This window comes from Hemicordylus capensis, chromosome 5 (genome assembly GCF_027244095.1).
Source record: "Hemicordylus capensis ecotype Gifberg chromosome 5, rHemCap1.1.pri, whole genome shotgun sequence".
Classification (NCBI taxonomy): Eukaryota; Metazoa; Chordata; class Lepidosauria; order Squamata; family Cordylidae; genus Hemicordylus; species Hemicordylus capensis.
Window position 1 is genome coordinate 23,295,497 of NC_069661.1, and position 19,782 is coordinate 23,315,278.

The window sequence follows — 19,782 nt, forward strand, 5'->3', positions numbered from 1 at the left end:
CCAGTACCCCAAGGGCTTGTGGGTATGGAGGTCATTGGCACTCTATGTGCACTACACAACCCCTCACCCCCCCCAAGTGGAATTATGGGGCTGCTGAAACCTCCATTATTCCCTATGGGAGAAATCTTAAAGAACGTAAACTTCAACAAATCACAAAAGATCAGCACTTTGCCCAATTCCTTTGAAATTTGGGTGGTAGCTTCCACCCATTGGACACTACCACCACCACCCACTCTTTTTGCCCTGGGACCCTTTTTAAAAATCCAAATCGATTCAGATTCAGAAAATTTGGCTACAAAACAAAACAGGGCTGATTCAGATTCAGAAAATTTGGGTACAAAACAAAACAAGGATGTTTCAATTTGGATACAAATCGAAACAAGAAAATTCCAAAATGCACACCCCTAATCATTGCCTGCCAGGGTGTGTCATTTTGTATGCCTCCCTATTAAATGAATTTGGCTAGGAAAGGAGGCATAGGAAACTACAGATTCCATGCACCCTAGTAGTAAGTGATGCTACTGAGTATGTCAGGGTCTTAAGAATGAGGCCTGCAAGGCTTCTATCTGCAACATCCTTTTATTACCATTGGTTCCCCCTTCACAAAAGCAAATTGGCTTGGGAACAAGACTGGTAGGGAGCACTGGGGACAAGCTTCCCAAGGTTGGTTTTTCTGAGCTTTCTCAGAAAAAGGTTTGAAAGGTCCAAGTTTCCCCTGCCTCCACCCCACCCCTGAGATTTCTCAGCCAAATTCAGAAAAAAAATATGGAATTAATTATGAGGTGAGTGTGAAATGAGGGGAGAACTTTGCCCTTTGTTAGAACCTCCAAAGAACTTTGTGGGAAGATAAAACAACTATTGATAAAACAATCAAAATTTCATAGGGGTGATCATAGACCAGGATTACAAAACTGATGGAACAGATAGGTGACCATTGTCCTCAACTGCCCTAATTTTTGTCAGCATATTGCAAAAGCACAAATATAATTTGGACTAACGCATGACACTTCTGTGAATATATGCCATTTCTCATGGTTTAGTAATTTATTCCAAGAACCACTTGAGTTTCCTTATAATAGGACCTGGGTTTTGTTGGGGCAGGGTGGGGGTGGGGGTTGGTAGGATGCTGAATCCTAAAGTATTGTTAATTCTAAACAGAAAAGAAGGTCCTACAATTATGGAGTTTTCCCAGTAGATGGCTGTATAATGTTTACAATAAAGGAAAGTCAACTACAGTACAGAGCAGCAGACAAAGGAGAAGGACTAATGCTTAAACACATATACTAATTTAAGGGGAGCTTATTACATCAGTATATATTGGCAACCAACTGCCTCCTAAGAAGAAAGGATTTCCTTTAATGAATCGTTGCCTGTTTTTGTGTTTGCTTCCCATTACTGGCTTCTGTTGCATGAAAACAAAGGAGTTACAGGAAGAAAAAGTAGCACGAGCAAATTTATTTCCTGAAACATGTTTTGGTGCGTGATCCAGGCACAGTTACACACTTTTCAATCCCCCTGGAAGCATTGAGCACCTTCTTAGACCACTCACATGGAAATCAATAGTGAGCAACATTTGGTTGGAAATCAATAGTGAGCAACAGCTTGTGCCCTTTGTGATTTTTGACCCTCAACCAGAAGCTGGAGTGGAGAGCCAAAGACAATGCAACGTGTGGGTTCCATGATTAGAATTTCCAATGCCATTTTCTTTTTGAAGAAGCAGCTGCTGGGGGTCCTAGTCTGGACTGAGTCCATGGGTTGGGAATCCCCCATGCTGATTCCCTCACTTGCATCGCCCCTAAGCTGCTAGTAGCTACAGAGGGGGAAATGTATAGGAAGTGGTGCAGCAACAATGAGGGCGGCCCTGGAACAAGATTGGGGGGCAGCCCCCATCACGGCTGCTGGCACTCTTGCCACCTCTCACTTGCTGCTCACGCTCCGCATGCCCTCCCATCCCCTTCCCCTTGCAGGGTTGGGTTACATCATGGTCTAACAATGTCACTACATGGGCACAAGCCAACAGCATAACCTTATTAGACTACATTGTTGCATACCTCCAATACCGACCTCCAAGGGAAGTAGGCCGATGGCAGCAGTCAACCAGGACAGGTGACCAGACAGCCAGCAGGGGCTATGAAGGCATTGGAACCCTATGCCTGGCAGCAGCGGCACCGACAGCAATGGGGGGGAGGGGGCAGCAGCAGCACAGTGCAGCAACATTGGGTTCCCAATGTCCTGGTGCCCCAAGAGACAGATCACAAGGGGTGAGGGCAGCAGGCAAGTGTCTGGTAGCCCCCAGAAGTTCCATGGGCACCAGCAGCCCAGGGGCATTTGTTCCCACCCACTGCTCCATTATAGCTCTAAACCTGTGTGCAGGGACTATTTGTGCTGATGCCACAATACTAGTTGACAGCGGTTTCTGGAGAAGATTTTATCGGTTCATGGCACAGGGGTAGGAATTAAGCCCCCACTCCTATGCCATAGCTTCAATCCAATGAGGGGGTGAGGCTGCTTTTTGAAAACCACAGGACTCTTCCATCATGATGGAGCCAGGCTAGGACCCACGTCCACATAGGGAAGATGCATTTTGCCACTTCTGCCTCACAAAGTCAGTAGCTTCAATTGGAGCTTGAAGTGCCACAAGTCCACGGTATCTCACCAGGCTAGATTTCACCCTCATACACTCAGACATTACATTCTATGTGCATATAGGTACCTGGACATTTGTACTTTTTCTTTTTTTTAGTGAATGATTGCACATGTGTTCAGTTTAAAAGTGAATCTGAGTACAGGACCTCTCAAATGCAGGGCACAGATAAGAAGTATACTACTGTACATCCATTAAACATAATGTGTGAATAACTGTAATTACAGATCTGTACACTGTATACAGTTTGTGCATCCACTGAACTTATTGCGTAAACAAGGCTATTCTGGTTCTTATTTCAAGACCCTGTGCATGTTTACTTAGGAGGAGGTCCTAGTAAGTACAATGGGACTTATTCCCAAGTGAGAGTGGAGCCTTAGAGTCCATGGAAGTATTTTACTTTTTCTGTTAACTTGAATGAGTTTCGTAATAAGCCGTAAGTGAAATAGCTATGTAAAGTATGTTGTGAAGTTAAGCACAATTTATAGGAATGGAGGGAGGCTAAAACAACAAAAATGTGTTGTAGCACCTTAAAGAGCAACATATGTATTTAGCATACGCTTTCATGAACAGCCATCATATATATCGCGTCAAGTGGAATCTTACAGGTTGCAGCCAATAAAAGCTGTTGGCATCCCATTGCATTTCCATGATAAGGCTTTAGTTTTTTAAGTTTAAAAACGGTGCAGAAAAGTTGCATTCATAGCACATTCTCCAAAAGTAAAGTGCCATGCTTCACAAGGACAATAACAATTGGCTGAAGTACATTAACAGCTGTGTCAAATTCAAAGCTCATTTATCTCTGAATGTGTGTGCATGTAGATAGACAGCTAGACAGACAGATATCACTTTTAGAACCGATATCACGTTCAGCTTTGTTTCAGTTGTTTGCTTAATCAACTAAAACCTTCGTTAATCGTTTGATAAGGCTTTGAGAAGGGGATAAGGCCATAGCTGAGTGGCAGAGCATCTGCTTTGCATGCCGAAGGTCCCAGTTTCAATCCTTGGCATCTCCAGGTAGAGTTGAGACTATCCAGAAATGTTGGAGAGCTGCTGCCAGTCAATGTAGACCAGGGATTCTCAACGTTGGGTCCCCCGATGTTACTGGACGTCAACTCCCATAATCCCTAACCAAAGGCCACTGGGACTGGGGATTATGGGAGCTGAAGTCCAATAACATCTGGGGACCCAACGTCAAGAATCCCTGATGAAGACAATACTGAGCGAGATGCGCCAATGGCCTGGCTTGGTATAGGGCAGCTTCCTGTAAGGGCACACTTCCTTGTTTTTTGAAGCTATTTTGATTTTATTTATTGCATTTGTATCCCATCCTTTCTCCAAGATGCTAAGGGTCACATAAATGGTTTATCTTCACCATAATTCTGTCAGGTAGGTTAGGCTGAGAGAGAATGAGGGGCCCAAAGTGAGCTTTTATGGCTGAGTGAGGATTTCAACTGGTGTTTTCCTGGTCCTAGTCCAACATTCTGACCTATGGTTGTGCAGAAGGTAAAGCAGGATCTACTGGTTAAGGGTGTTGTGAGCAATCGAGTAGAGCACACAAAAACTGAACACCCCTGCTTGAATGCTTGCAAGGGGGGAGAGCTGGTCTTGTGGTAGCAAGCATGACATGTCCCGTTAGCTAAGCAGGGTCTGCCCTGGTTGCATATGAATGGGAGACTTGATGTGTGAGCACTGTAAAATATTCCCCTCAGGGGATTGAGCTGCTCTGGGAAATGCATCTAGGTTCCAGGTTCCCTTCCTGGCATCTCCACGATAGGGCTGAGAGAGATTTCTGACTGCAACCTTGGAGAAGCTGCTGCCAGTCTGGGTAGACAATACTGGGCTAGATGGACCTATGGTCTGATTCAGTATATGGCAGCTTCCTATGTTCCAAACAGGATCCAGGCAAATACAGCTTTGTTTGCCACTGTTGCAATGTGTTCATCCTCTCTTGAGAGTCATGTCCCCTGCCCCAAAGTCCCTTTAAACAACTTGAGGCAGGGGAAAGGTCATAAGTAGAGCTCCTGTTTGGATGAACAGTCTCCCTGCATGATAAAGGGACATGCCAAGAGATCATTAGGAAGTCCACAAAATGGAAAGTCCACATAATGGGCGGGTTCTTGGCACTTCCCCCTTTTAATCCCAAGGGCCAGGGAAGCATCACCCAATCCCTTCCACAGAAGAGTGTCAGGTATGTTCTAGAGCAGGGATTCTCAACGTTGGGTCCCCAGATGTTTTTGGACTTCTACTCCCATAATCCCCAGTCCCAGTGGCCTTTGGTTGGGGATTATGGGAGTTGAAGTCCAAAAACATCTGAGGACCCAATGTTGAGAATCCCTGTTCTAGAGGAGCCCTAAGCTCATGATGATTGACAGTGAGCAGAGGCGTATCTAGGGAAAATAGCGCCTAGGGCAAGCACTGAAATTGCGCCCCCTGTCCAAAAATCCAACACCTATCTTTCAGATAACTTTACCATAATATCAGTCGAAAAATACAAGTCAGGCTCGTTAATCTTTTAATATTTCAAAAACTATTTAGCAGTGGACTGAGCCAGACAAAAAATGCTGGAAAACGACATACTGAAAAAAAATTTCAGTATGCAGGGGCTCATGAAATACCCAAATACTATGTGGAGGTGTACTTGGAAAACTAATGTCTAATTCTCTACTATGCATTGTACCATCACTATTACATAAGTTTTAAAAATAAATGGAGAATTTGACTTTTCCCAGATACTCTGAAAATAATTAAAGGATATGCAGAGTAAACTGTGTCACTGCTTGGAATATATTCTAGTATTTCAGAAAGACAGTTAAAATGAGAGAAGGAGAGCAAGAAACTCCCAGTGGGCCTTAATACTAAGAATTTCACACTGATTCAAAAACAAACTCACCATTAATAACCATATTATTAAGACATCACATTTAACTCACTTATCACAAGAAGCAAAGTAAGAGCAAATGAATACATTCCTAGCTCATAAGCTTCAGCTCATTATTCACAAGCCCTGATTCTCTGTACATAGTGCCAAACTGAATATGTGTACAGTGATATATTATATTAAATTTTTAAAAATACCTGTAGCTCCTTCGGGGGCTTCCTTAAAGGCTGTGGGGTGGGTCTGCAAAGGTTCCCCCTCCCCTCGCTGGCCTCTAGGGCTTTGCAGGGACCATTTGAGCATGTGTGGTGGCCATTTATATATATATATATATATATATATATATATATATATATATATATATATATGAATGAATGACTGCTGAAAACAAAATGGCTGCCATGCATGCTCAAATGGCCTCTGCAAGGCCTGGCATGGCCTAGGGCCTCACAGAGGCCATTTGAGCATGCACAGTGGCCATTTTGTTTTCAGTGGCCATTTTAAAAAACAAAATTTAATTTTTTTAAATGGCGCCCCCCTTCAAGTGGCGCCCGGGGCACGTGCCCTGCCTGCCCTACCCTAGATACTCCCCTGACAGTGAGTCCTACATTCTACATGTATCAAAGTGCACCCTAGAACATGTCCTCTCTTCAGAATTCTCTGCGACCGGGGATCCTTGGCAGACATGCAGGGATTCCTCTGCAAAGGGTTCTTTGAAGTTAGAAAGGTTGGAAACCAATGCTCTGAGCCATAATGGACAGGAGGAGCCTCCTGAGCAACATCAGATTCTAGCACTCTCCCTAGAGATATTTGAAGTGGGGATAGACTTTGTTTCAGTGGTGCCCAATGGTTCATAAATCCAGCTTCCCAGAACTTTCTTGACATGCTCAATATGGCATTGCATTCTTCTGTCAGCTGGCTATTTTATTTCTACACATTGTCTCGTATCATTTTATAGGACTTCTGATGCTGGCCATCAAATAATGAAGGGGCATGATTGTCATTGGAATTTGCCAGAGAATGTATCTGCTTCACACATCACATTTTTTAGGTACACAACTAAAGTCTGTTAAATAGGTGCTTGAAAGATGTTAAGGGTTAATGCAAGAAATGCCATTTTGCAAACACGCACTATACTCACTCATCAAAGAGCTGTGATAGGCTGCAGCTTCTGGTCTGAGTGTCCACTCAGTGGCAAACCCATGTTGGCCTCTGGGTAACGTGTGAAAGGGCCCACATCTGAAAGGCAATCACATCTCCTATGAAGAAAGATAAAATGGTAAAAGCTGAAAGAACTGTAACGGTTTGTGAAATCTGCCACATATCTTGAAGCAAACCAACTAGTTGATTTAATGAGAAGGGTGTTACATCATGTGATTGACTGTCTGGGAGAATAACACCATCAAACTGGCAGCAAATATATTTGGGAACAAAAGAATGGTAAGGGAAAGCATAAAAGGACATCCGTTAGGTGGTCCGTTATCACAGGAGTGTAACTGATTCCCCCTGTCATAGATTATATCGTCACATTGCCACCTGAGAAATCCTATGTAATTAATTGGGATGAATGCAAGTATTTAACTCCTGTTGACAGCCACGGCCACAGGAAGATAACGGCAGCCATTGAAATGGTGAACAGCGCTTTCAGATTATATTGGAACTCTGGCTGCCACTCTGACAGGCTTTAAGGACAGCTAGATCTCACACACCCCTGTGGAGCACCTAATTGTTGCTTCCTATAATTACAGCATATAAAATGTATTTGTAGCAACTTTGAATGCAACCTCTCGCTCATCACAGCTAGAGCTCAGCCAAACATTTTCTAATGAGCATTTTTAGTGACTTTCGGGAATATTGAAGGGATTTGGAGTGGGAGACAAACCAGGGCAATTTTGGGAGGAGGGCAATAAAGCCTTGTAAACTTTTGAGGGAGGGCACTGTTTGTTGGGCATGGTGTTCTTTTTCTTTTTCTTGTACAGTTTGTGCCACACCTCTGCAGACAGCAGTGATGGTAGCTGAAGCACTGGAAGTCTTCCTGATGGTCAGCTCAGAAATGCATCACCCCACGCCAGTGCTCTGGGAATTATGCCATGTCATGACATGGTGAATCTCTTAGAGGTTTTCTGGGGAGAAATGGCAGCTAGATAGAGTAGGCTGCAGGGGCGTAGCTAGGGGAGAGGGGGCCCGTGTTCTTCCCTCTCTCTGGCGGCCCCCCAGAGTGAGGGAAACAATGAAGAAAATGTTGGGAATTCTCTCTGGTAAGAGAATCCCTTTTTCATTATAGCAGAGTGCACAGAGGCACAACACAGCGGAATTTGGTTAGGCATGCGTGTATGCTGAGAGTAAAGTAACTTGGAGCCAGTTCATAGTTTCAAATCAATATATATGGCTTTTATTAAAGAACTCCATTCTAGACAGGAAAGTGAGGAGTTAGGATCTCTAATCTAGCTAGCTAGCTGGATGCAGATGGATTCTGCATCTCTGCACACATGGTGCAGGAAGAGGGGCTTGCATGTTGCAAGATAGAACGAGCAAGAAGAGAAGGGAGAGAGGAAGTGAGTGGCTGGAAGGAAGTTAGTCCCTGAGAGTAGCAATCTACATTCCAAAGGGATAGTGTCAGAGAAGTAGAGAAGGGATGACCAATGTCTTGACCCTCTAGCCCTCTGACTCACTAGTCTGTCCTCCACTGTCATTGAGACAAGAGACAGCGCAAAGTCCTTCACTTCCAACAGAAAATAGGGAGGGATGGAGCTGGAGGACCCTCGGGAGCTGGGGGCCCATGTTCTTGGAACCCTTTTGCTCAGTTATAGCTACGCCCCAGCCTGCAAGGATGGCTTATAGCATTGCTGTCAGTCACTGCTATGCACAGAGGTGCGGACAAAGTGTGTGTGTGTGTGTGTGTGTGTGTGTGTGTGTGTGTGTAATTTGTTGTTGTTGTTTTTTAAAGAAAAGATACCTCATACCACCAGCCATCAGTAAGCCTCCTGTCTCTGAAACACTCAAGAGAATTTTGTTCCATCATTCTGAAAATTCTGAACAAAGCACCATATTGTCTGACTGGGAAAGGGGCACTGAAAATGGAGGAGGGGTGTGTGTATGTGTGCAGATCAGGCCTAATCACAGATACTAATATGCATCTATTTCAGAGAGTCCCATCCCTCCACTGGCTAGAAGGGACACTTCATGTCCCAGAAAGTGAACCTGAGAAATAGTCCACCAGTAGGTAAAGGTAAAGTTGTGCCATTGAGTCAGTGTTGACTGCTAGCAACCACAGAGCCCTGTGGTTTTCTTTGGTAGAATACAGGAGGATTGACCATTGCCATCCTCCGCGCAGTGTGAGATGATGCCTTTCAGCATCTTCCGATATCGCTGCTGCGCAATATAGGTGTTTCTCGTAGTCTGGAAAACATACCAGCGGGGATTCGAACCAGCAACCTCTTGCTCGCTAGGCAAGTTACTTCCCCGCTGCACCGTTAGGTGGCAGCCCATTAACAGACATGCCTCCAAATAATGCCTATCCCAATTGCTGTCTGCCAGAGGAGTGTTTTAAGTCCTCTCTCATTCAGTCTAGAAGCTTAGCTGACTGGGGCACAGTTGGAGGCTATAGCAAAAGAGCAGTTAAGATGAAAGGGTGAGGGAAAGGTAGTGCTTCTGTAGATAAGAAGAGTTGCTGAGGCTGGGTCAGCTCTCGGTAGCACATGTGTGGTTTTGTGGGGTTGGTTTGTTTTTTTTTTTGCAGAGACCAAGGTTCAATCCCTGGCATCTCTAATTAAGGAATCTTAAAGTCAAAGTAGACATGGTAGTAAAGATGGGTCCAGAGTACCCGCAGCAAGTCCCGCTGGTGGGAACTTGCGTTTGTGCATATTTTATGTCACCCAAATCCACCAATATCCAGTTCCCAAGCAGCATTTCCCTCTACCATCCAGGGGCATAGCACGGTTGGAGTGGGCCCAGAGACAAGATTTTAAAATGCCCCTGCCCCCACTGAAGCTCAGCTCATGAAGTAAAGAAATCTTAAATGAGGCTGAACATCATCTTAAATTTTTTTTTTTAAGGTTCTGTAAATTGTGGACGATGCAAGTCATTTAATGGTACTAGAGAAAGACATGCTGTTCTGGTAGGTCCAGGTCTTTAACGCTCACATCCATTTCGGAGGATGAATACAACTGAAGGAAGCACAGGCGGCTGCGTGGCTGGGGGAGTCAGTCATGTGACTTGCCTCTGGGGAGCCCCCCAAGGCAGTGGGCCCCCAGACAACTGTCTCCCCTTGCCCTATTATAGTTACACCCCTGCTGCCACCCACTTGAGGTTGGGCAGCAGACACTTATTTATTTATTTATTTAATTCATTTATCGCATTTCTATACAGTACTGCCCCATATAGGTTATCTGGGTGATTTACAGCTTAAAAGCATAAACGATCAGGTGGTGGAGGGAAATGAGCAGAAGTGACTGCCAAGGGAAAGCATGGTTGCCAGGAACCAGCAATTCCTCCCGCAAACTTGCTTTCCAACTGTTTAGTGAAGCCGCCCCAAACCTGGCCATTGTGCGTGCGCCTTTCTTGTGTTAAAACAACAGTTGCAAGGACTAGAGTCTGGATCGGGACCACTGTGAGGGGAGAGGGGTTGAATCTTTCCCCCTGTCCTGTCACCCCAAGCTGCCATTTGCCTTCAGGAAGAGCTAGTGCTGATAGCAACTTTACCCCAGGGCAAACAGCAGCTTCGGAGGGAGGGTAATTTTCATTAGAAGCACAGCACAGTTGGGGGGAGGTTATGCCCCCTCTCCCCCACACCACATTTCTGCCCCAGGTCAGCCCTTCCCCTCCATCTGCTATGAAAAAAGAAGGCAATAGACAAAGCACAGTGGTGCTTTAAGCATCTTGTGTATTTGTCACTGAGGGAGCAGGACAGGAAATCACCTTGGTAAGCTGCAGCCAGTCAGAATAGACAATACTGGGCTAGATAGACCAATGGTTTAAGGCAGCTTCACATGTTAGAAATTATAGCATGTGAAAGGGGGATGCAAATCTAGGCTGTATTCAGGGCAACCACATCTGTAAGTCCACATCTGAAAATGGAAAAGCAGAAATGTAGATGCAATCAGAGGTTTAAATATCCTCTTCAGTCCTGCTCGATCCTTCAGGTTATAGCCAGACTAGATTTTAGAGCCGGATCCTAATATTAAACTGCTTTTTCTATACAAAATAGCATTAGGGGTTGGAAATCATGTCAACCGGGCAACAAACATCAGCTCTCTTCTTTCTTTCTTCTTGGCAACCCTGTGACCCTCGAGGTATTTATCTGCAAACAGCAGCAAGCCCAGTAGATCTGTTGAAACCAAGATAAGGGGTGGGGGACAGAGAGTTGTACTATTTTTCTTAATCCTTTTGTACCTAAAGAAAGGATTTTCATTTAAATTCAGTTTAAGGTCATTGCTGAGATCCATGCGGACTATTCTTTTTATTCCCTCCCCACACTCCACAGTCTGCTTTACTAGGCATGTATTGCTTAGACATCTTTCAATGTATGCAAGCATTTTGTGTTACTGTGAAACTTGCACAACTTGTGATCAACCAGGCTACTTGCTGCCTACCCACCGTTTGCTGTCCCCCCACCCCCGCCGATGCTCAAGATACTATCTGCTTTTGCTGCTTCACAAGGCTACAAAAACAAGGGGGAGGGTGCTGATATGCACTTGGCAAGCCATAGTACTTGCTGGTGGGCTGTGTTTAGCTTGGCAAGTCACGAATTGTGCAGGGTGATGTACACTGAAACCTTTTTAAAAAGAGCTAAGGCACAGTAGAAACAATTCTTGTAGTGTTTCTGTTGATAGACCTTGGACCAGTTCAGGTGAACATGGCCCCCACCAGCTCCATTCATATGATGAAGGCAGGGATGCCCTGAGAATGGCACCAAGGCCAATGTCACTCAAGGAAGTGCTAACACAGTCTCAGCACATTCTTTATATGCGTGTGAGGGGTGTTCATCAGAACTGCCCCCCTGCATGTGCTTCAAAAGAGATGATTCTGATAAACATTGCTCACACGTGATTAAAGGATGTCGAGAACAAGGGATCAGGGGCGTAGCTATAATTGTGCAAAAGGGTTCAAAGAACACGGGCCCCCAGCTCCTGAGGGCCCTCCAGCTCCACCCCTCCCTATTTTCTTCATTATCTCCCTCACTCTGGAAGGCCGCCAGAGAGAGGGATAAACACAGGCCCCCCCTCCCCTAGCTACGCCCCTGCAAGGGATCTGCAAACTAGCTCGATTTCAAGCCAGTTTGAGCTCAAACCAGCTCAGTTCAAGGACTTGACTGTGAACCAGAACTTGGGCCTGAACCTCTCGGGCCAGTTTGGGCCCAGTTCAGGAGTGCTGAGTGGCATTAGGGTTTTTTTTAAAGGTTGACTTACCGCAGCCAAGGGCTATGGAGGACTTGGGGAGTGCTACGGTGGCCATTGGGTGTTCTCCGGTGGCTCTCCCTCCCCCACTAGCTCCCCCCCAAGTCTCCGTGGGCCATTTCAGTTTGTTTCGTGGCCATTTTAGCCCTCTCCACACATGTGGCAGCCATTTTTTGGAGCGCCACACATGCACGCGGGCAGTTTGCATCACCATGATGCAAACTGCCCACACAGTGTGGTGGTCCAAAAAATGGCCACTGCACGTGCTCAGAGGGCGGAAACACCCCCCAAATGAGTCAAACTGGCCTGGGGAGTCTCAGGGGGAAGCCGGGGGGAGGGGCAGCTGCCGGAGAGCCCCTGCAGCCACCGCAACCCTTGGTGGTGGTAAGCCAACCTTTTAAAAAACCACAATTTTAACACCACTCGGCACCCTGACCCAGGCCTAAACCCATTTGAATTTGAACCGAACCACGTCCATGTTTGAGGTGAGCAAAACCAAACATGCCCAGTCCGGTTCAAATCCAGTTCAGATTCAAACCGAACTGGGCAAACTGGTTTTGTGCACATCCCTATCATTAAGATTTTAGCATGCCTTTGAGTGAGGTTAGGGCAGACACATTCTCGGTGCGTCCCTGCCTTCATTGCATGTAGGGAGCCAGAGGGGGCCATGCTCATCTGAAGCAGCCCCTTGTGATATTGCCATGGCTGATTTTTCTCTTTCTTTCACCTGTGGAGGCAGCCTCCTGCTTCTGACAAGCAAGGAAGCGTATTCTTCCTCCTTGAGCAGAGTAAATTTCAGCTGCCCCTCAAACACACCAAAATAATGCTTTACTTTCACTGCCTTTGGGGTGGAGAGGCTATTTCACTTTAGCACTACTTTGAACACTCAAAAAGCACCACATGAATGCTAAGTATTAATCTAGTTTGGTGCAATTACACCCTTTGTAATCAGAACTGCTGTGTAAATAGTTCAACTGTACATGGACACTATTTTCTATAAAACAGAAAAGGCACTGCAAATAGTGGCAATTTACTATAGAATTCTGCTCATGCTTACTGGAAAGTGCATGTCTTAAGAGATCAATTCAGAGTGTTCTCAAGTATTTGGAGAGCAATTTTGTTCCTTCGTTATTAAAAATGATATAGTTCTCTTGCATACCCCTTGGGTATCTTCTCAATATAGTTTTAATTATTCCTCATTCATATCTAGAGCACAGAGTGTGATATTCTTAGTGATGGGCAAACTCCCCCTAGCCTGACTCAGAATGAGTTTGAGTAGAATAACATATTTTAAAGACTGATAGATAAAGGTTTGGAAATAAATCATGTTGGCTTGATACAATTCCAGAGTGAGCCCTACTATACCCCCGAAGATGTCATTGTAAACCTTCACCGCCGGTTCCACCCACCCTTTCCCCAAACTTACCCAAGCAAGGATTCATGGTAACAGGAAGTGCTTGTGATGATGTAGACCTCAAGCGTAAGGCCTGGAAACAGCCACCAGAATGTACAGCAGCATCCATTGATATAAGAAAGCATAAGGACTACATTACCCATGCTTCCCAGCACTAATCTGATACTGCCTTGAATGCTTGCTGCAATATCTAGGCCAGAAACCTGAGGCCAAGGATGCTGTGAGCCCTGCCTGACATCACTTCTCTTTGGCAAAGAGAAAAGATGCAGAAAAGATGCAAAAGATGCAGACTCAATCTATTTCATAGTGGGTGCAACCTTCAAAGGGTTCCGGGCCCAATTTAAAACAAGCTTGTGGTCTGAACTGCAAAAATTCATAGTTTGGAATACCACTGTGAAATCTGACTGCTTCACTAGATATTATAGTCAGAATGTATGTTATTAGGTCCAAGTATTTTAACATTTTGATTCCGCTTTATGTGCACAATAGATTATATGGGGGTCATTCTTAAAAAAAAAGTAGTATAGCCAGATCCTAGGCATATTTACACAGAAGCAAGTCCACTGAGTTCATTGAGTTTTTTCCTGAGTGAATGTGCATAAGAGTACAGTTTTAAGCATCCAGTATACAGCGCGGAAGGTTTGACTCATACAGGGAGGGACAGCGGGATGCACAGCCCTCACAGACATATTTCTGGACATGAAAAGGACTTTTGCAGGGAGGAAAAGCTGCTTTGTCTCCCCCTTCTCTGCACACTGCAGCTGCAAGGCAAACACCGCGTAGTGTTCGCTCCTGGCAAGGATGGAGCAAGGCTCCACAGCTGAGCATGCAAGTCAGTAACATTCATTTATTCAAAATAAAACTGACATTGTTTGTCTTGCACATGCTCTTTCTTCCCTAAGTTCTGTGACAACCCTGAGGTTTTAAAATCTGAATTATGATCATTTTTAGGATTCCAGAATGACCTTTTTTTTTTACAGTTGACATTAAGATTGTGTTGAGCATGAATTAACTGTAGGCTGTCCCTTAAGTACAGATTTGCCCTCCCTCTCTTCCCTGGCCTAGGAGAAACCCTGCTGCAGGGGACCTATATAGAACCCAATTAGATGAACCAGTTAGTTGCAAGTACCTGTGTGGAGTCTGAATTCAGCAGTCAAGGTTCAATAGGCAACACAAAGGTGAGCTATAGGAGCTTGGACATCAGTGAAACCCCATCCCTCCTTTGCTGATGGAGCTTGACTGGCTGCCAATAGGTTTCCGGGCAAAATATAAAGTGCTAGTTGTAACTTATAAAGCCGTAAATGGCTTAGGCTCTGGGTATTTAAGAGAGCGTCTTCTTCACTATGACCCACACTGCCCATTGAGGTCATCTGAGGAGGTCCATCTCCAGTTACCACCAACTCATCTAGTGGCTACACAGAGACAGTCCTTCTCAGTCACTACCCCGAGACTGTGGAATGCTCTCCCTGCTAAGATGCAATCCTCTCCATCTCTGGCAATTTTTTAAAAACATCTGAAAACCCATCTTTTCACCCAAGCTTTCCCAGCTTTTAAAAACTGTGTTTTTTAATTTTATGGCTGTTTTTAAATTGTTGCATAGTTTTAACTTTTATATGTGTTTTAATTGTTTTTATGTTAACCGCCCAGAGACGAATGTTTGGGCGGTATAGAAGTTTACTAAATAAATAAATAAATAAATAAATCCCTCTCCCCATTATCAGCACAGTTTTCCAAATGTGCTGCAGATTTTTGAGCACCTCAACAATCCTTGGAGCTTTGCAAAAGGGTAAAGTTGAAATCCAGAGCTAAATCTTACAAACTTCCACAGCATCCCTAATACAAACCCATTACCACCTGGATTACCATCCCCCATGATCGCTGGAGCTGAGCAATGGGCACGATGTAATTACTATGCTGGGCTTGCTCTGTGCCCTTTTTTTAAGCCTCCACTTCAGCATTAATCTTGCAGCTCTCCAAGTGTTCTTAATGATAAGGGAGGGTGAACCTTGCATTAGCACAAGCTTCTGCAAATCACCATCAATTGCAACCTGAAGGAGACACTTCTAATCCTCTCTGGTACAAATTAAAGCCATTCCACTATCCCCCACCAATATGGTGGCGTCGTATGTGGTCCAGATGGGCAAAGCAGCTAACTCCGGCATCATCACAAATGATTAGGATTTAGCTGAGTAAGATCTGGAGGGCACCAAAGAGCAACAGCAATGATACTGCTGCGTATTGGACAAATTCGTCATGCTGAATGTTTCAGTCACCTGTATTCTTCTCCTTCGTTTAGCCCAACAGAACCAATTGCTTATACACAGCAACCAGGCCGAGAGCAATGCAGCTGTCAATGAGGGAACACCAGGAGACCAGCGGCAGCGGCGGCAGCAGCAGGACCCCAGCAACCCAGGTCAGCGGCTGTAATTACTAAAGTCCCTAACACAATCATTGTCAACACTATTTATTAAAACCAGAACAAAAGAATTCCCCCTGGGCACCAAAAGCAATGTGAAGAAGGCTTGGAGTCTCTTGCAATCTTGTTTCCTTTGTGGGGTCTGTTCAGAAAGGTGAGGGGGCAAAGCAGGGTATTTATGGAGTGGGAGCTTTCACGAGCACCACTGTGTTTGCTGGAGAAATCATTTCCCAGGACTAGCTTCCTAGGTACAATGACCCCCATAAAACCAACAAAAGCAATACAAGGACAGGGGCTCTGTTGGCATAGATTAACTTGTTATTAATTTTGTTATTAGTCGCCGACACCATCAGTGATCCAGAGATGACTACAGGCAGGCAATCATCCTTTTGCAATGGGAAGTGGCTTTGCCACATCACCACTCAGACGTTTAGATCTCCCATTGCCATGAGAGACACAGTAGCTGCAACTCTCCCCTCCCCATTTCCTCCCTGGCCCTGTCATCCACTCCTCTCCCTCACTTGCTGTGCTGCACACTTGCTCTCCACAGTAAGGAAGGGAATGTGACCAATGAAAGGATAAGGCAGGAAACAGGCAGGACGAGATTCAGCTGCCTTACCTACCAGTGCATTGGGAGATATACAAGATTGAGGCTGGTGTCCTGCTTGCCAGGTGGAAGCACTATGGGTAGGTTTCTCAGTGTGGAACATCCTCCCCACCATCTCCATCAGTGGTCCTTATTATTTACTAATATAAGTTAAACATTAATATACCACTTTTCCATGAGTGTTGAAAGCAGCTTACAGCAACAGAAGATAGGAAACAGGTCTTATAAAATAATGAATGAAAGCTAAGATACGTTTCTCCCATTTAAAGAGCACCTGAAGACATCTGTGTGCCCCAAGAACCTTTGCTGATTCATTGCTGATTTCCCCTTCATGGGTATGAGTGCTTTGTTTGCTTCCCAGGGGTGGTCCTTTCATGAGGCGAGGTGAGACAGCCACCCCAGCGGGCAGATTACTGGGGCTCCAGAGCTGGGCGGAGGGAGAGAAGAGGAGGCAGCTGGCAACCTGCCCTCCTCCCTGCCCCTCTGCCACTTTCGGAGCTTGCAAGGGTCAGTTTGGAAAGCAGGGGTGGGTGCCCCTCCAGTAGGGACATGGGGCTAGGCAGCATTTGGCACCCTGTCTCAGGCACAGCAAAACCTTGGCCACCCCAGTTGTTTCATCTGTCATTGTCCCTTGGAAATATTTATTTATTTATTAGAAGCATTTAATATACCACCCACTCCAAAGACACCCGGCGGTGTACAATGACATGTAAATAAGGTAACATTAAAAATTACAATCAAAGATTACATTAAAAATACAAACTAAAATAGATAATGGAAAGGAAATAAAGTAAACTACAGGGCAATTGCCCATCGGAAAAGAATGGTCTTCAGTAAGGATTTAAAGACCAGTAGAGAAGGGGCTAGACGAATCTGAAGGAGAAGAGAATTCCAAAGAAGTGGGGCAGCAACCAAAAAAGCCCTTTCGCGGGTCCTAGAACTCCGAACCTCTTGAAAATCAGTGACCAACAAAAGCGCCATCTGAAATGATCTAACAGGACAGAATGTAACTGGATGGGAGAGGCAATTCTGTAAGTAAACAGGTGCCAAGCCCCACAAGGTTTTGAAGGTAAGAACCAGGACTTTGAATTGAATTCGGAAGTGAATGGGTAACCCGTGCGGCAACTGGGAAATATGTTTCCCAAATGGTTATTGTTGTTACTGATACTCTTATATAATGCGATCCATGTACATAACAGATGAGAGTTCAGGTCCCTGCCCCAAGGGATTCACAATCTAGAAACAGACACAAGAGGAAGGGTAGGAAGTGAATGGTGGTTGAGCTTCTCTATATCTATATCTGTGTACAAAAATCAATCTCAAAAGAAAGAAAGCAGTGCTGCAAATAAATTCCATAAGGATACTGTCAACACTAAACCATGATATTAATAAATGTGAATGAAGAAACAGAGTTTGCTTTAAATGTTTATGACTTCTGCGTTCTTCAGTAATGATTTAGATAAATACTGGGACCCAAGGGAGCAGTTTTAAGAATGCTGTGGATAGCAGGAATCTTAGAAAAGTAGCATATGCAAGATAATTTTTTAAATTAAGTTTTAGACATAAACAGCATAGCCTTGTGGCAAAAATTAGAAATAAATGCTCTAAAATATACATGGTAATTTCCCACATCCTGGATGGAGCAGATCTACACTGCTCAGTGGTGGGTCACTTTCAGATATAATGTCATTGTTGCTTCAGTGCACCTTGTTTGGGAAAGATTGCCCTGAACAACATGGTTCAGTGGTGATTCAAGGCCTTTGTGCACCGGAGGCAGGGTGTCAAATGGTGACCCTTTGTGTGCACCCTGCTACCCCCTTTTTAAAGCATGGGGAGGGAGGGGATCTTGCCACCTCACTGATGCCCCAATAATCCGCAGCTTCCTGCATGGAAGGGTGAGGATCCAATGGGGGCTTGGGGGAAACGTTAGAAATTTGTTAAAAATCACCTTTGCCCATTTCTTTTGTGGGTTGGGTGGTAGGTAGCACCCATCATGCCCTACCACCCAATCCACTTTGGTGACCCTAGGAGCTACCCAAGGGGAACAATAGGGTGTTTTGTGATCCCCATTGTTCCCTATGGCTGAAATAAGCTGCACTCACAGAGTGCACATGGCAAGTTTTGCATTGCAACTTGAAAAACATTGCAGATTAGACGCAGACAATAAAAAGGAATCTGTCTATCCTGGAACAGAAGATACATTTTTCAAACACAGTCCAAAAAAATGGCCAAAAATAATAACTGACCAGAATCCACTGCCAGCGCTGCAATAATATCATTGGCAGAAGCTGCTTTCTCACACACAATGACTCCATTGCAACAGTTGCCACAGCAGCATCCTTAGCAGCAAGCATAGCCATAAGCTCAACTAGAGCAATTTCAGCCACATTTTGACTGAGTACACCTTGCAATGCAGATTGTAGAGCAGACCAGAGCAGTGAGTGAAGCACAAGTTAGTCTCAAGGCCTGACATGGAGCGCATCTCACAGCAATTGCCAAAAAATATTATACAGAGAGAGCTGAGCTGCCACTGTCCATTTCTTGTCACAACACTATCTCACAAACAAAATAAACCACAACTCAAGGAAGGAAGGAAGGAAGGAAGGAAGGAAGGAAGGAAGGAAGGAAGGAAGGAAGGAAGGAAGGCATCCCCAAGTTCTGCCTTTGCCAATCTGAGAACCAACAAAACCACATATAATATAGCAGTGATAGCACAGCATATTATATTATATTATGAGAAAAGAAAACCACAAAATCAAACCTTCCTTGATTCCTCCCTCCCTCCTTTCCTGATGTATCCTTTTCAAGGGCACACTAAGGGCTCTCTCTGCGTCCCCTCCCCAGGCCCTTTGAAAACATTTTGAAATTCCCTCCTTTTTTATTCTCACTCACTTCCCTCCCTCCTCCCTCCCCCCAGCCAATGGGGGCACAGTTGCCCATGACAACACTTGATCTGTATGATAACAAGCCAGCCAAGAAGCAACGAGATCTCAAGCCAATCAGAAGTCAGTGCCAGAAAATCAATCAGCAAGGGGGAAAACCCACCAAAATGGTGCCCAAAACACTCAAATCGATTTGAGCTCAAAATGGGGTCTTTTTAAACTTGAAACAGACTCTTTATTTTAAGGCTGTTTCATTTTTAGTTTGAATCACTCGAAACAGCCCATTTTGAGCTCGAATTGATTTGCACATCTCTACTAAAGATGCCTCCAAATTTCACCCAAAGTGAAATTTGAAAGCAAATGTGAAGGTCCCTGTTTGGAAGACACATATAAGGAATTCTGAGGGCAGCATAAAGATTTTGACAAGACTAGCAACATTCTCAGGTAATAGTGGAGGGTATGATTTGTGCATCTCCAGTATGAGAAGTATGTCTTTGCCTCAATTGCCAGGTTTTGGATATGGCTTAAGTTTTTGCAGTGCTAACT

At 44.7% G+C, this 19,782-nt stretch overlaps 1 protein-coding gene across 3 annotated transcripts in view; it reads left to right on the plus strand.

Annotated features, from left to right (window-relative positions):
* MMRN1 (multimerin 1) overlaps positions 1–19,782 on the plus strand; it is a 102,353-nt gene that overhangs the window by 42,646 nt on the left and 39,925 nt on the right. For all 3 annotated transcript variants that reach the window (XM_053258249.1, XM_053258250.1, XM_053258251.1), the window contains exon 4: positions 15,628–15,744. In XM_053258249.1, the coding sequence (XP_053114224.1) occupies positions 15,628–15,744 (117 nt within the window). The remainder of the gene's footprint in view (positions 1–15,627; positions 15,745–19,782) is intronic.